The sequence below is a fragment of the Balaenoptera ricei genome, chromosome 2 (assembly GCF_028023285.1).
Source record: "Balaenoptera ricei isolate mBalRic1 chromosome 2, mBalRic1.hap2, whole genome shotgun sequence".
In the NCBI taxonomy this organism is placed as follows: Eukaryota; Metazoa; Chordata; class Mammalia; order Artiodactyla; family Balaenopteridae; genus Balaenoptera; species Balaenoptera ricei.
In genome coordinates this window covers 111,376,144-111,393,684 of record NC_082640.1, presented here as the reverse complement: position 1 = coordinate 111,393,684, position 17,541 = coordinate 111,376,144, and the positions used below count along the sequence as shown (strand labels likewise).

At 42.7% G+C, this 17,541-nt stretch overlaps 1 protein-coding gene across 1 annotated transcript; it reads right to left on the bottom strand.

The window, feature by feature from the left end:
- Window positions 1-14,585: 14,585 nt before the first annotated feature.
- Window positions 14,586-16,184, bottom strand: CHRM5 (cholinergic receptor muscarinic 5). Its single transcript, XM_059915600.1, has one exon. It carries the CDS (start codon window positions 16,182-16,184, stop codon window positions 14,586-14,588), a length of 1,599 nt encoding a protein of 532 aa, XP_059771583.1.
- Between the last annotated feature and the right edge of the window lie 1,357 nt (window positions 16,185-17,541).

Sequence of the window (17,541 nt, the reverse complement as noted above, 5' to 3'; positions counted from 1 at the left end):
GTCCTCCGTAGAGCTTATTATGTAGGGAGGAAGCACAAATAATAACAGGGAGTGAATGGCCAGGGGAAAGAAGTGCAGCAGTAGGAGAGCCTTGTAGAGTCTGAGGATGGAAAATCAACCTTAGAGCTCCATATTGTAATGTTGGTAGTATAGCAGAGGTAGCTTATAAATCCCCTCATCTTCCCCACTATTGATTCTCAGAGGTGTTGGAATATCCAATCAGGATATCTCAAATATCAGGAGTGCCTCAAAATCTTTTTATTTCAGTAAGTTACAACACCTTTTCTTTTGGATTTTGGGTTTGTTTTTTTTTTTAGCAATCTTTTTAAAATTTATTTATTTATTTATTTATTTATTGGCTGCGTTGTGTCTTCGTTTCTGCACGCAGGCTTTCTCTAGTTGCTGCGAGCGGGGGCTACTCTTCGTTGCGGTGCGCGGGCTTCTCATTGTGGTGCGCGGGCTTCTCATTGCGGGGGCTTCTCTTGTTGTGGAGCACGGGCTCTAGGCGTGCGGGCTTCAGTAGTTGTGGCTCGCGGGCTCTAGAGCGCAGGCTCAGTAGTTGTGGCGCACGGGCTTAGTTGCTTCACAGCATGTGGGATCTTCCCGGACCAGGGCTCGAACCAGGGAAGCCCTGGATTGTTTTAATTAAAGAACTCTGAGGCTGCAGTATTGCTTCTAGTAGGGCTCCTATCCTCTCCTATGTTAGAGGACTTCCCTGTTGCTTTCTTAGGGTTATTAAATGAGAAAAAAAAAAACAACAACAAAAGATTGGTTCCAAACTCTTATTTTCCCTTTTATTATCCTATTATAGGTGCCATTTTTCATTTTGAAATGAGGTATATGGGTTTTCTTTTAAAGAAATGAGTTCAAAAAAAAAAAAAAAAAAAAGGGAATTCGGGACTTCCCTGGTGGCACTGTGGTTAAGAATCTGCCTGCCAACGCAGGGGACACCAGTTCGATCCCTGGTCCGGGAAGATCCTACATGCTGTGGAGCAGCTAAGCCCATGCGCCACGACTACTAAAGCCTGTGCACCTGGAGCCCGTGCTCTGCAACAAGAGAAGCCACCGCAATGAGAAGCCCACGCACCGCAACAAAGAGTAGCCTCCTCTTGCCACAACTAGAGAAAGCCTGCGCACAGCAACGAAGACCGAACACAGCCAAAAATAAATAAATAAATATTTTTTTGAAAAAGGGAATTCACTTGCGGTCCAGTGGTTAGGACTCTGGGCTTCCACTTCAGGGGGCACGGGTTCGATCCCTGGTGGGGGAACTACAATCTACAATCCTGCATGTTGCGTGGCACTGCCAAAAAAGAAAAAAGAGATAAGTTCCAATGCAGGACATTTTAAAAGCTGTATCTCTGATTATATTACATTAAAGTTACCACGCTGGTTAAGCTATGGATAAATAAGGTGGATAAACTGGTTAATGGATAGAATCTTTGAAAATAGTTATTTACTGAAAATACCTAAAATACTAGAATACAGATTGCATGAAAGTTGGAATTCAAAGGAGCCAGAATATAGTAAGAGTCATAGTTGTACAACCAGAAATCATATTCAAAAATTTCAAGATTTGGGTTTTCAAAATTCGCACATGGAATACCTAATAAGCTAGAAATTAGAAAGCACTTCCAAGGAAATTACCATTTCATTTGCTAATTAAAAAACTCGTTATTTTACGTAGATTTTAACACAATCTGAATATAATATAAACATATTTATACCTTATTACAGAATGTTATTACATCAATTGTATATGAAAATCTTATCTTTGCACAGCTCCTTCATCAAATGCTTAGTGTATTTACAGGTGCAGAAGAGATTGTATATTGTTAGACAATTTGGAGTTGAGTGCAAAGAGCCCGTTTAGTTGCTAACTTGCTTTTGTGAATTTGGGTAAGTCACATTCCCTCTTTGGACCATGTCTTGTCTTGTTCATTGTTGTATTTCCAGCATTGAGCATGTAGGCACATAATAAATGTTTGTTGAATGAATAAACAAACAGGCCTCAAGTTTCATCATCTATAAATTAAGGGATTTGGATTAGACCTGTAAATTCCTTTTCAGATCCAAAATTCCAATATAATTTTAACCCAATACTATTATTTCCTATCCTTGAGAACCGTATGATTGGTGCCAACTTAAAAGCTTCCTTGGGTTCTCTCTGCTATTCCTCTCTCAGAGACAAAGTGTTTTGCTCTTCCTTAGGGTATTTCTTAGATTCAGTTTACATGTATCTCCTTTTAAATGTAAGCTTTGTGGTTAAAATTTTTTCACTTCTGCTAAATTAAACCTGAGTAGTAACTTTGTGTAAAACAGATCTTTGTTGCCCATTCTTGCCAAGAAGCCCTGCGTGCCTGGGGTGGATCCATAGCTCCCAAGCTTCCAAGCATTTTATTAGGAGTCAAAACCTCAGGACTCATCTCGAGTCTGGTTAACATTTTGAAAAAAATGGGCATTTTACCTAACATGCCCAGAGTAGTAAAGTCTGTTATCATTTTTTTTCTTATGTTTCCTCTGACCAGAGAGAGGAAGCAACCATTCAGCATACTTTTCAGTAGCAGAAGAGTTTCGAGGTCCTGATGAGGTCAATGATAAAGAAGACCTTTATCATTTAAGTAGTTACTCAAACTTTCAGAAAGTTTGGGGGTTTTTTTAGTGTTCAACTAAAAAAATCTATTGAAAATATTTTTATTAAATATCCTAAAGAAAAAACTAAAACAACTATTTTCATTTTTTAGAATTGCCTTCAAGGTCACATATAGTCATATTTTTGCATGGTTACAATCAGTTCTTTAAAAATTGGGCAAAAGGTTCACCTTTTAGGATGGTTTACATATGCATTTTGTATTTTAACCCAACAAAAATTCTGCTAAGCACTAACCTTAGGGAACACAATAGAAGCTAGCGACCCAGTCCTTTAGTGTTGTTCAAAGAGTATGTTGAGGCAGGACCTAGTTGTGCTCTCCTTTTAGCATTTTAGGTGTGATTATTGTCATCAGAGTCAATTATTTTTTAATTTGAAAAGTATATGAGAATATCCAATTGGTACAAGCGTTTATAATTATTTAGGAGAACTTGAGGGTAGGTTTTGCAAAATTCAGATGTTGTCTATAAATTATGAACATTGTTTTAATATTCCTGAAAAAAAGATGATGAAATACTAAAATAGCTATTTTAGATAAAAATCCCCCCTCCCCCAGATAGCACCATGTATTAGCTTATCTCCTTTCCCACAGTAACACAGCTTTATCATGGGAGCATAGGGAATTGAAGCCTTTCACAACGGCTTCAGTCTGATAGCATTGAGCCAGCCTGGGCAAACCTGAGAAGAGGGAGGAGTAAATTAATAATGTCAAGTGGTAAGCAGGAGGAATGGGTAGAGCCGTAAAAACTATCTGGGCACAGCATTTCCAATAGAAAACTTTGACAAGGCATTTAATTCCACTAAAATTTAATGAACTAGTAATGACTGAAGATTTGTATCTGTACCTCCTTAGGTAATGTTGAAACAAAATTTTCCATATATATATGGAAAATATGTATATATGTATACATAAAGTAATCCCACTCAGTGAGCTCCTACTACATATATTTGGATATTTTAAAGCATATTTCTAAATAACTGTAGTAAAAATAATTAGAAAATCTTCAGAATTAAGTGATCATGAAAATTTGGCATGAAGATTAAGAAATGGAATCATTCTGAAAGTGTTATGAGGTGATTCATAAGGGACCATGAGAAGATATGTAAGAAAAGCTTCCTTGCAATCATTGCTGTCATGGTATCTTGTGCATTATACACACGAAAGAAAAATTTCATTTTGCGCTTGTCTCTTCACAGGCCTGGATGGACCTGCCTTCCCATCCACAGCTGGTTGGACTGAGGGTGGGACTTGAGCCAGTCAGTTGGGTGGTACTGTATCAGAGAAGGCGGTATGCTGATCCTGAGCCCAGGTAAGCAGAATCAACAGTCTAAGGAATCTGGCCCACAAAGAGTGTGGCAGAGACTGGTGGAGCAAGTAGCTGCTGGACAACCTTTCAAGTCCATGGAGGTTCAGCTGCAATTCGTGCGGGGATTCAGTGAAAGCCTCTTGAATCCCTTCCCCCACCATCTCCAGCCTAGCCCCTTACTTATCATTTATCCTGATTTGGAGGGTACTGTGTTCAGTTTTAGCCTCTATAATAAGATATATAGAGCAGGTCTAGAGAAAAGCTGCCAGCGATTAATATTCATACTTTTCTATACAAATGATTCTACTGACCTCATGACTATATTAGCTAGATATACTTTAAGAAGGATGAAAGTGGCTGTAATTTTTAGTTTGGTAAAGAGAATGCTGAGGGGATTTTTCAAAGGCTTGATAATCCGTTTAAAGCAAATTCTAATGAGCTGTGTACCACTCTGTGAAGTCTGAGAAAGGAAATGGACTTAAATACAGCAGAAGGAATTAGTTTCTTGTGAAGAGGAATTTCTTGGCGTAGTAAACAAAATTGTGAGGTGCCAGTGACCGTGAGATTTACTTTTCTTGGCGTTGTTAAAAAATTGGGCAAAAGTCACCTCTTAGGATGGTTTATGTATGCACCTACCTGATGGTCTCTCAAATTTCTTTCTATCCCCAAAAGTAAGTTATTTTATTCCCAGAATGTGAGGAATGGTAGGATCGATACTTTATGGAGGAGAAAATGAGGTATATTAACAAAATTGGAAAGTGGGGAAGGGCAGAGGAAAATCTAAACTCTGACAATGAGAGCGTTCCTTCCTTTAATGTACATCTGTTGAGCTGTCACCCAGCTTACCTCTGTAACTGGTGTTCCCCTGAGAAGGGGGTGCAAAGATGAGGTCCCCACAGCCATATTTGTGCTGTGCAGCTCTGCTTTTATGGGCATCTCATCCAGGTTAGGCCAAAGGCTGTTCCTGGGGAATTTAAAATGAAAACTCAGGGACTAAACGAGTAGATTGCAACATATAAACTTGCAAGATGTTCATGGCTCTTTATTCTACCATGTACACTACAGAAAAGGAGAAAACAGGTTCCAAGCTGAAGTGGAAGATGAAATCTGACAACTGTACCTTCGTTCAAATCCTTTCCTGAGGTCGCTGCGTGCTTGCCCTTGCGTTCCACGGAGCACTGGTATATCCTCTAGTATAGAGTTTATGTGTTTTACTTAAGCTAGTTCCAGTAGGTGTCTATCACTTGAACCCAGTGTCCTAACTTATGCACTTATCCAGAACTGACCAAAATGATCTCCAACCTGCTGAAAGCCTTCTCTTTTTCCCTCAGTCAATGCAAAATTGGCTGTGTTGCCTCCATATCCATCTTGAATGAATGGGTCAGAAGGAACTTTCTAAGTTAAGGGAGAAATTGGGTGAATACATGTCCTGGCTCCGTCACTTACTAATTGTATGATCTTGGGAAAGAAACCTTTCTGAGCCTCAGTTTCATCATGAGTAAAATGGATCAAAGGTTCATCTGTAAAATGGGGGCAACATCTACTTCATAAGTAGAACTGTTTAGAACACTTTACATGTATTATCCCACTTAATACTAACCCTATTCATATAAGTGCTCAGTGAAAGTTCATAATTATTAATATTCTTACCTTTCAGATGAGGAAACAGAGGTTAAAATTTTCCCAACCTCACCAGCTGGTAACCTAGAGCAAGTCCTGTTAACTACTTCCTACAGTGTTTCTCTCACAAGCTAAACTAAAAAAACTAAACGTTCACATACCCATGATCAACACATAGCCATACATCTATTCACTTGCCCACCCTCTGCCTATGGCTGTTGGCATGATCTGGGGACTTGCCTTTCTCCTTCCAAGCACTCCTCAGAAGGGGTGGTGTAGTCAAGAGAAACTGACTTCCAAGGCAAAGCAGTTCTAGTCCTAATGTCTGGTGCCTAGAGTTTCAGACACTGTAAACCTAAAGATCTTTCTAAAAGGCAAATCCGATGGGGTCGTTCCCTTATTAAAAACCCTTTGTAGACTCTCCATAGACTTCAAAATATGGGACCCTGACCATGGTCCCTCCAGATTCACTTCTTGCCATTTTGTTCCCACGTACATCTTGAATTTTCCTCATTTCCCCACTCTAAGTTCTATATGTTTGCTCACCTCTGGACCTTTTTGATTATTTCTTCCTCTCAACTCTCTACCCCACCCCCATCCCTTTCCCTTGTCTACCTCTTACATTTTCTTCAGGACTTAGTGTAGAAATCACCTTTGACAAAAATCTTCCAGATGCCCCCAAGGCTTGGATAAGAGCCTCTTTTTTGTCCCCTTTCGTGCCTGTGCTTACACCATTATAGAATTTCCTTTTATCGGATTACCTGTTTACTTCTCTGACTTTCCCCTCTGGACTCTAAGCTACCTGGGCTGTAAAGCACTAGTAATACAACAGTCCTGTTCTCAAGGAAGGGTGGGAAGAATCTTAATTTCTCCACTAAAACAGTTCTGGGGTGGCTGCCACATACAGCTTCATCATTTTTAGGGATCCCAACTCAAATCATTAGACAAAAATGGAGATCAGAGACTCGTGGTGAATTAAGCTTCTACTTCTCAGGGAAGCACAAAGATACTAACCATGCTAGAACAAAGCCCACAAAACCCAGGAACCTTACCTTGCAACCATCGCTTACCTCAGGTATGCACTTACCTATTTAGTAAAGACTACATTGTGAAGCACCTATACTCCTGAATGTGCCTAAGGCTATTAGGTGAGGCGACACAATGATGAGCAAAGTAGCATGAAGTCTGGCTTCAGAGCTTAGAATTTAGTGGGAGAAACAGACATGAATAACCAAACACATAAATATATGTAATGAAAACCTTGATAGGTGCTCCACGGAAAAGTCCTGGGTGCTATAAAAGCTCATAACATGGGAATCTGGATGAGAGGGTAGAGGGCCAATGTAGGACCACTTTGCTGAGAAAGTGACCTGTGAGGTAAGACGAGAGACTACATAGGAATAAACTAGGCTGAGGCTGAGAAGAAGGGATGAGAGTGAGGAGCTTCCCAGTGTGAGCTGAGGTGGGAGGGAGGTCGGGCCCCTGAAGGAACTGAGAAAAGCACATAGCTGGAGCACTGCTGGAAGAGGGGAGGGGAGAAGGCCTGGACAGGTAGGCAGAGGCCGCCTGGACGCCTTGCAGGCCTGAACTCGCCTTATCTTCTCGAGGACACACCTCGCTCCTTTCAGGATAAATGGTAAGGGAAAATCCTGTGTATGGCGTTCCGTGGTCACCTGGCCTGACTGATTACTGATAAGCAGTCTCTAACTGTGGTATATGAAAATCACTGCCCCAAAGCCTAGAGTCTTCAGTAGAAACCTCAGGTACCCAAAAACTTTGAGATAATATGTTAATGGAAGAAAAACAAGCTTTGCCTTCCCTCCCGACTTGCTCTCTGGCCCAACCTCACGCCTTTAAATGATGTGGCCCAGCAGATGTCTGACATAAAGCAGCTTCTCTTTCCCTTCATCTTCTTTGGGGCTGGTGGGGATTGGTTGGGAAGGAAGTTCCTGCTCTTCTTCAAGGCGTCTCGAAGGACTCTGAGCTCCTGGTATGCTCTCAGCCCTCCCACTCTGAACCAACTGCTGCTACCTTGAACTTGAGGCTCTTTTCCATCCTCACTGCTTCAAGTTTTATGTATGTAAATATGTGTGTGATTGTATGTATCTGATTTTGAAAGCGTCCTTGCAGAATCCTACTGACAACTTCTCCAATTTCTGCATTCCTACCTGACCTCTACCTTGAGAAGGGATTGGATTATGGAATAGGAAGGTTAGGCTGTATCCAGACAGAGCAAGACTCCTTTCTGAAAGGCCTGGGAACCAAACTGGATAAAAAAGACCAGCGGATTGCTTGTGAGAGCTTCTAAGTGGAATGTTGGATATAATCCACATTCATCTTGTTACTCTTCACTCACTTTCTCTTTTCAATCATATAAGGGTTCTACCCTCTGCAGTTCAGATTTCGGTGCTAGTTTCCCCTTCTGCCAAAGAGCAGGGAACAAAAGAGGCCTAGAGAAGGGAAATGTTTGTGCTTGGGGAGGAGGAGAGCTGGAGGCCTCCAGCCATCACTGGAGTGATTCTCTTTGTACTGTTGTCCTGTCCCTCGTTCTGTTAGTCTGTGTTATTGGGGGCCAGGACAGTGTCTTATTCCCCTCTGCAGTCACATGGTTCCCACAGAGATAAATAATTATCTGCTGAACAAATGAGTAACCAAACAAAGGAGTAATCAGGTTGCCTGGATGGTGGTTCTTGGATCTAAGAAGATGGTGAAGGAAAGAGGGTACAAAGATTTGGGGCATTTGGAGAAGGTGGCTCAGTGAAAAGTAGAGGAAAAAAAACAAAAACAAAATGATTGTGAGTAAAAATAAAACAAGGGTTACTGATTTTTTTTTTTAACATTAAAAAAAAATAAATTTATTTATTTTTGACTGCGTTGGGTCCTCGTTGCTGTGCGTGGGCTTTTTCTAGTTGCGGCGAGCGGGGGTTACTCTTCGTTGTGGTGCGCAGGCTTCTCATTGCGGTGGCTTATCTAGTTGTGGAGCACAGGCTCTAGGTGCATGGGCTTCAGTAGTTGTGGCACGTGGGCTCAGCAGTTGTGGTTCATGGGCTCTAGAGCACAGGCTCAGCAGTTGTGGCGCACGGGCTTAGTTGCTCCACGGCATGTGGGATCTTCCCGGACAAGGGCTTGAACCTGTGTCCCCTGCATTGGCAGGTGGATTCTTAACCACTGCACCACCAGGGAAGCCCCCGTTGTATAGGATTGGAATTGCAGATGTCAATATGAACTCATTGTTTTTAGTAGGTATACACATATACATATTTCTTAGTTCCATCCACTGAAAGGGTCCAATAGCAATGAATACATCCTGATTCTAGAACTGAGTCAGGTACCATTCTCTACTTAATGAAACCAGGGCTCCTTGAAGAAATGACTGATTCTTGGGTTGGGGTGGGGAGAGTGAAGATGAGCCTGGAATATCTTCTTGTACCAGAAAGTAAGGGAGTGCTCAAAAAATGTTTGAACTATGTCAAAGGGTCACAGGAATCATCTTGAAGGGGCTCTTACTGCTTACATGTGTGACAATTTTAACATTGAAATAATGACAGTAATGGGTTTTAACCAATTATTATGAGTTTGTTAGTCTATAATAGTAATAAATAAGTAAATAAATAGATAATAAAGAGGGAACAAGTCTTCCTTACAGTGGAATGCCAACCACTTGGCAATCATAGGAATAACTTGATGAGAATAATAAAGAGATGCTACAATTATTGAGTGAAAACCTGATGACCCATAGGACGTTTATAGAGGCTTAAAATCTTTCTCAAAATTATTAGTTGCAGAGGGAAAAATAGTAAATTTATAGTGGAGAAACGTGGCGGGTGGATGGGAGGTACACTTTAACCAAGCGAGCTGTGTTAGCGTCACCACTACTGGGATAAAACAGCATGTCCTGCTAATGTGATGCACTGAGGACACAATATCACATTTGTGACATTCCTGCCCAAATCAAAACAAACAAACTGAATCTGATGTGAAACATCAGACAACTGCAAACTGATGGAAATTCTTTTTTTTTTTTTTTTAGACTAAGCCTTTAATTAATTAATTAATTAATTTTTTTTGGCTGTGTTGGGTCTTAGTTGCGGCATGCGGGATCTTTGTTGTGGCGCACGGGCTTCTCTCTACTTGTGGCGTGTGGGTTTTTTTCTCTTCTTTAGTTGTGGCATGCATGCTCAAGGGCGCTTGAGCTCTGTAGTTGTGGCTTGTGGGCTCCAGAGCACGTGGGCTCTGTAGTTTGCAGCACGGGAGCTCAGTAGTTGTGGTGCAAGGGCTTAGCTGCCCCGCGGCATGTGGGAACCTAGCTCCCCGACCAGGGATCGAACCCACGTCCCCTGCATTGCAAGGTGGATTCTTTACCACTGGACCAGCAGGGAAGTCCCCGGAAATTCTTTTTTAAAAATTGGATTGAATGTACTCTAAAGAAATGACCATATCATAAAAGACAAAAGAAAGCTGAAGACCTCTTCCAAATTAAAAGAGTCCAAGACACATGACAGCTAAATGCAGTGTGTGGTCCTGGATTAGATCCTAACTGGAAAAGAAATTCTTATAATGAACATTGTTTGAACAACTGGTAAAAGTTGAGTATGGACTGTATTACATAATTATGTTTCACATAATAATATTACAGTAATGTTGAATTTCCTGATTTTGTATTTGTATTGTGGTAATGTAAGATAATTTCCTTGTTCTTAAGAAATACCCACTGGAGTATTTAGAGGTCAGTGGATGTGATGTCTGCAACTTACTCCAAATGGTTGAGAAAAAAAAATGTGTACACACACACACACACAGCACAAATGTGGCAAAATGTTAACAACTGGGGAATGTGGGTGAAGGATATCAGAGTTCTCTGTACTATTATTGCAGCTTTTTTCTAAGTTTAAAATTATCCTCCCCCCGCAAAAAAGTTGTATGTTTTTAAATAATTTTTCTTCTGGTTCCTTTCTGGATGCTTAAAAAACATATTTCCCTTCCTCCTCTCACTCTCAATCTGGGGCTCTTATTGGAAAGAATGTATATAATCTCAAACTTTACTGGTGATATGAGTAGGGGGAGATGGGAATTAGTCTCACTTACAATGGGAATGAAATGACTGGAGCACCAGCTCTTCGAGCAGTTGGAGAAGAAATGCTGCTGTTCTGGTTTGTTGCAGGGTCTGTATTGGCTAACGTGCCCTGGTTTGAGGTCTGCCTCACCTCCCTCGTCCTGGAGGGTGATGGGATCATTTTAGTCACAGGAATCTTGTCATCATTATTTCATCTTAATTTGGTAACTGAGAGGAAAGGGGAAAATCACAAAGGTGGCAAGAGGGACATGTATCCACATTGTATAGCAACTCCTACCCCCTTAAAAGGCCAGGCGATGTGAATGTGTGTGGAATCTCTAACATAGATGGATCTGTCAAGCTCACTGAGACCATTTTCTTTCTTTTCTTTTTCAAATTTATTTAATTTATTCATTTTTGGCTGCATTGGGTCCTCGTTGCTGCATGGAGGCTTTCTCTAGTTGTGGTGAGCAGGGGCTACTCTTGGTTGCGGTGCACGGGCTTCTCATTGCACTGCCTTCTCTTGTTGCAGAGCACGGACTCTAGGCGCACGGGCTTCAGTAGTTGTGGCACATGGGCTCAGTAGTTGTGGCTTGCAGGCTCTAGAGCACAGGCTCAGTAGTTGTGGCGCACGGGCTTTGTTGCTCCGTGGCATGTGGGATCTTCCTGGACCAGGGCTCAAACCCGTGTCTCCTGCATTGGCAGGCAGATGCTTAACCACTGTGCCACCAGGGAAGCCTGAGACCATTTTCTTACTTAAACACTTTGCGTTGGACTACTGTGTGGTTAATTTCTTTAATATCTAGAACAATGCTAGTATGATACAGAAAAGCAGTCCAGTCCCCACATCCTTTGCTGTGATTCCAGTATTTACAGTAGACAATGGGATTTTTCTCTCCAGAGATTAGGTACAGATTTCACAATGACAAAGAGCCAAACATCAGCATCACCCTGAAAAGACATTCACCAAAGGAGCAAAGCAGAGACCAGGAATGCTGACGAAATGCTTTAACCAAAAATTGTACTGAAAACAGATTCCTCGACAAGCCATCAAATTCACAGCAAGGAGAAACAAACCACAATATTAGCAACATAGCAGTGTCCAAAAGGCAACTAATCAAAGCTGCACACAGTGTACCACAAACAGAGCTTTGGAGATGGGGCATAAGAAAGCCTAAGATCCAAAGTCAGTCCACACCCTACCCATCCACCCATCAGGCCCTTGTAGTTTACAGTTGGATCTGTTCATTCTGAGGACCCCACCAGAGGCCCTACTCTAAAGAAGTCTAGTTTCCCCTAGTAGTTTGGGGCATTCTTTTTGTCTTTGTCAAGGGGCATAGGTAGTCTGCATAACTGGTTGCCTCCCAAAGCCCGTGATGTAGGAGGCATAGGCCTCTCAATTAATTTCACAAAAGACAAAAAAGGCTTAGTTCTAGGCAGTTGTGGAGTGAGAAAAATGTGCCTCCACCAGCCCACCCCCTCAGTTCTCTGTTCTTTTGTTTGAATTAGGTTGTATCTCTCTCTACTGTGAACAGTGAGTGAGCTCAAAGTGCTATTCTCTTGGAGGGATTTTCACTTTTGTCAAAGCCTTAAACTAAAAAAATCAACTTTATCCAGAGCTTATGAAGCCACATCCTGTTGGCATCTTGTAGACCTGGGAGTCTCTGTCTTGCAGAATTGAGCCAGTTAATATTCTCTACCAAATTCTTGGTGGATGTCAACCTGCCCTTCATAAAGCCTCAGCAGCTACGTTGCTTCAAAGATGTTCCATCTCAACATCACGTCCCTACAGGGCTGGAGAGGCCTGGGTTTCCACTTCCCTGAAGTGTCCTTGGTACTCTGTAGAAGAGGCCAATTCACTCTTCAGTGGAAAGCTTGAAACTCTCCTATACTCAAGTACATACTGAATTCCCAGGACAACTAAACCAGCTATTTTTACATCCCCTTAGCAAACGAGGCTGAAAAAGAACTAGCCCACATTAGGTGAAAAGAAGTCCAGAGATTTTTATATACAACTGCAGATGTAATTAACAGGTTAAATAATGAGTTTCTGTCTGACAGGAGTGTTTCATCTTTAAAATCCTTGTTGTATGCTATACTGCTGCTTTCTTTGTGGACTGTTCATTAATTTTATGCATTATTGTATTGTTTTGATTTCTTGCACATTGGTTTATTTTCAGAATTATCAAAGAAACCTCTTAGATTTGGTTTGTTTATATACGCAGAGATTTCAATTAAAATTTGGTTTTTGGATAATCCTGATATTTAAATGTATGTTGATAACTTTTATTTCTATACATTATTGTGGCCTACATTTTGTTTTTAAAGAAAACATGGTCATTTTTAATGACCATAGCCAGCATTACTGGACCTCAACTGTATTTTTCTGGGCTTCTCATTTTTGTGAATTTGGAGAGGAATGACTAAATCAGTCATTTCTTTTTTTTTCTTTAATAAATTTATTTATTTATTTATGGCTGTGTTGGGTCTTTGTTGCTGCGCACGGGCTTTCTCTAGTTGCGGTGAGCTGGGGCTACTCTTCGTTGCGGTGCGTGGGCTTCTCATTGTGGTGGTTTTCTTGTTGCGGAGCACGGGCTCAGTAGTTGTGGCATGTGGGCTCAGTAGTTGTGGCTTGCGGACTCTAGAGCGCAGGCTCCGTAGTTGTGGCGCACGGGCTTAGTTGCTCCGCGGCATGTGGGATCTTCCTGGACCAGGGCTCGAACCCATGTCCCCTGCATTGGCAGGCGGATTCTTAACCACTGTGCCACCAGGGAAGTCCAGTAAGTCATTTCTGAGCCATGATTTGGAGGACCTATTTTTTTTAAAAGAGCCTTTCTCCTGCTGTCCCTCTAAATAGCACTTCTGGCTGGAGACAGCACAGTGACCTGCTTGTGCCTGGGTGTGAATTGGGGGTTTGGATGAGGGCCTGCAAAAGGGCCTGGAAGAAGTTCAAAAGCATGGAGTGAAACCAAATTTGTTTTGCACATTTTGCCTCAGGTTTGCCTTGTGAAGAGATTAGAAAGTAAGACCTCTGAGAATAATTTAAGAGAACCATGATTAAACAGACTGGAGAAGGTCTTTACCCAGTGAAGAGCTGTCATACAATTAGTCTTCCTAAGGACAGAGCATAAATAAATGGGTTCAAAGGGCACCAACTACAATACATAATATTTGTTTACATAAAAGGAAAAAAATCCCCACTGGTAAAAACAAAATAACTGACTGTGGAGACCTGATCACCTTTATTAGCAGAATAGAGGCTTCTCTGTAGGACTGGGTGTGATCAGGTTCCAGTGTCCTTTCAGACCCAGGTCCCTGAGAGGAAGGGTGGCTCTGTGGGGACCGGCCTGGCCTCAGTGGGTACCAGGAATTGGCATCAGTTGTGAAAAGGAAGAGGAAGAGCTTTGCTCAGATGTAGGGACAGGAAAACATACCACAGTACGGAACACATAATAGCTGCATAATAAATACTGATCAGTTTATAAAGAAATAGAATCTTAGAAGCCAGTTGAATCTCACTCTTGTTAACAGGTGACACTGACTTACATTCTCCTGGTTCTCACTGAAATGAGACAACTTCAGAGACACATACATACTGCACAAAACTCTGTGACAGGTTTCCACCGGTCCTGCTGTTTCCCACAGAAGGTTGGACAGGAGCTCCCTCAGTTGTTGTTCACTGTGACCAAGTGCCCCTCCTTCTGTGAAGGGTCATGAGTCTGTCTCTTTGGTGGCAAACACTCCAGCAGCATCAGGCGACCCTGGTCATGGATAAGAATCATTCAATTCGGCAGCAACTGTGGCAGCTGTGACTCTTTCCCTTTGGCGAGGGACCTCGAGGCTTTCCATGTCCTCAGGGACTCAAAAGGTCTTTTTGAAAAGTAAACCAGAATCAGTTCACCCATCCTCAGAGGACCTTGACCACGGTCATTCTTTTGAGGGGAGTCGTTACTTTTCAGGGGAGCTTGCTGTTCCCCTGCCAGTACAATTTCTCTTCCACTTTTTTCTTTTTCCATCGGCAGAGAAGCAGCATCTTAAAGGTCTTCCTGAAGGTTCTGTTGCAGAGGGCATAGCAAATGGGGTTGACAGTGCTATTGACGTAGCACAGCCAGTAGCCCAAGTGCCACAGGGTGACTGGGACACACTTGTCGCAGAAGGTGGAAACCAGGACCATGATGTTGTAAGGAGTCCACGTGATGATGAAAGCCAGGAGAATTGCACTCAGGGTCTGGGCTGCTTTCCTCTCTTTGACGAGGACCATCCTCTTTCGTTTGGTCATCTGATGGCTGAGGTTGGGATCAAGGCCTTTCGTCGAAGGGTCCTTGGACACCGGGAAGGAGCAGGGCATGATTTTCACCTTGCGACAGCCGTTGTTGGTATCCTGGGTCCCATCAGCTTTCACCACCAATCGGAACTTATAGGCCATGCACTTCTGACTCTTGGGTCGATGAGCAGCAGCTGGAGACAGGAAGTATTTTTGGGTGTCATAGTCATTTTTTTCAGTTTGAGCGTTCACAAAAGTTTCCTTGGTCTCTTCAGCACTGAATTCTTCCCTTGGGCTTTCCTTGGCCTGACTCTTGTAGACCACTTGAAAGACAGGGTCAGTGGTGGGCTTGTCCTCATCTTCTGAGGAGGGGTAGCTGCTGCAGGTGGTTAGCTGCTCGGCTTTGGCCCACTCAGTGCTTGGGCCAGTGGCTCGGGATGGCTTCCCAGTGACGGAGGTGCTCCTGCAGGAGGATGACCAGGAGGCTTGGTTCCTTTCCCTCTGGGCCAGTGTGGGCTGGGGGCAGCTAAAGCAGGACGTGAGCAGAGCCTCCTGAGCTGGCTTTCTCTTCTCAGTTTCAGCCACGCAGTCAGAGCCCTGGAGGTCGGCCAGGTCCTTGGTTCGCTTCTCTGTTTCCCGGTAGATTCGGCAGTAGAGGATTGTCATGACAGAAACAGGGATGTAGAATGCAGCGATGGCAGTGCCAAAAGTGATCGTGGGCTCCGAGAGGAACTGGATCTGGCACTCGTCTGGTGGGACCGTCCGCTCCCCAACCAAGTACTGCCAGCAGAGGATCGCTGGGGCCCAGAGGATGAAGGAGATCAGCCAGGCCAAGCCAATCATGATGCCAGCCCTCTTTGGGGTACGCTTGGCCCGATACGTCAGGGGTCTTGTGATAGAAAAGTATCGGTCAAAACTGATCACCAGAAGGTTCATGACAGAAGCATTGCTGGCCACGTAGTCCAGTGCAAGCCAAAGGTCACAAGCCAGACTCCCGAGAGCCCAGTGTCCCATGAGGATGTAGGTAGTGTAGAGGTTCATGGAGAAGATCCCAATGATGAGATCTGCACAGGCTAAGCTGAGCAGGTAATAGTTGTTAACTGTCTTCAGCTGACTGTTGACTTTGAAAGAGATCATGACTAAGACGTTGCCCACGATGGTGATCAGGCTTACCACGGCTGTCACAGCTGCGATGGTGATGACTTCCCACAACCTGTGACGTTCCAAAGGCTGGTGAGTCACTGGGGTGCCATTGACGGTAGTAGCATTGTGGTAAGATTCCCCTTCCATCCTGGTGCAAGAGTTTACATTAGGAGTAAGTCTTAGGTTCTAGACTGTTCTCTTTTCGGTCTCACTTCTTCTGGCCAGTTTCTGGAAGAGAGGGAAATACATTAGCTCCACTCACCAGCATGAATTTCTTTCCCACTCATTGTTTATAATTTCTAACAGAACATTAAATGTGGTCCCACACCTATTCAGAGCAAGATGTTGAAATCTCTAAAGTTTTGATAACACTTTTTATAAAGGCATCTCCTCCCTTTGCTTTTTATGATTACCAATGCCTGAGAGCCTTTCTTGTACATGAGGCTGCTGCCCTCTTGTGGTTCTAACGGGCAATTTTACAAAAAGGGCTGGGAAGATGACAAGGACAAACAAAAAGAGAAGAATCAGATTGTTGGAAAGCAGTGAAGACGGGAAAACAGGTGATGCTAAGTTATCTTAGACTATGGCCTTGAGGTCAGACCCTCTGTTTTTTAAGCTCCTGGTGATAAGTACCTATTTTGTCATTCACTTGGGAAAAAGACAAGTTGTATCTACTTTATAGTCCAACTTTATTGAGTTTAATTATAAATTCAGTTATTAAACATTACTGAGGCACTGTTATGAGCCAAGGCTGTACTACATCACTTCTCCCTGACTTAATGCACACACTACCCATGAGTACCTAGTTTTCATCTAGAGGGTTTAAAAGTTGCCCCAGCTGCTGAAGATGATGACCCTCCCTCCATTTTTGAGCTATTTGCATTGTCACAAATGTTTTAAATTATCTTTTTTTCTGATTATAAAGTAATATGCTCCTTGTAAAAGTGCAAGCAATGTCAAAATATATAACTTCGAAAGCGAAAGTTTCTTCTAATTCCATCTTGCCAGGGTAATCAATGCTAACAGGTGTATTTTGACAGCTTTTCCCTATGCATATACATGCTAAAAATATTTAAACACATTTTGTTTTAATGGGTGGAGTTTTAATGTTTACACTCTAAATTTTGTTTTTAACAAATCATCATGGACATCTTTGGATCAGTACATCTTTTGGATCAAAGCTATCTTTTTTTCATTTTTTAAAAAAATTAATTAATTAATTTATTTATTTTTGTCTGTGTTGGGTCTTCGTTTCTGTGCGAGGGCTTTCTCCAGTTGCGGCGAGCAGGGGCCACTCTTCATCGCGGTGCGCGGGCCTCTCACTGTTGCGGCCTCTCCCGTTGCGGAGCACAGGCTCCAAACGCGCAGGCTCAGTAGTTGTGGCTCACGGGCCCAGCTGCTCTGCGGCATGTGGGATCTTCCCAGATCAGGGTTCGAACCTGTGTCCCCTGCATTGGCAGGCAGATTCTTAACCACTGCGCCACCAGGGAAGCCCCGTTTTTTT

Excerpts from the sequence above, each read along its gene's own strand:
- CHRM5 (XM_059915600.1), bottom strand. The coding sequence starts at position 16,184 with ATGGAAGGGGAATCTTACCACAATGCTACTACCGTCAATGGCACCCCA.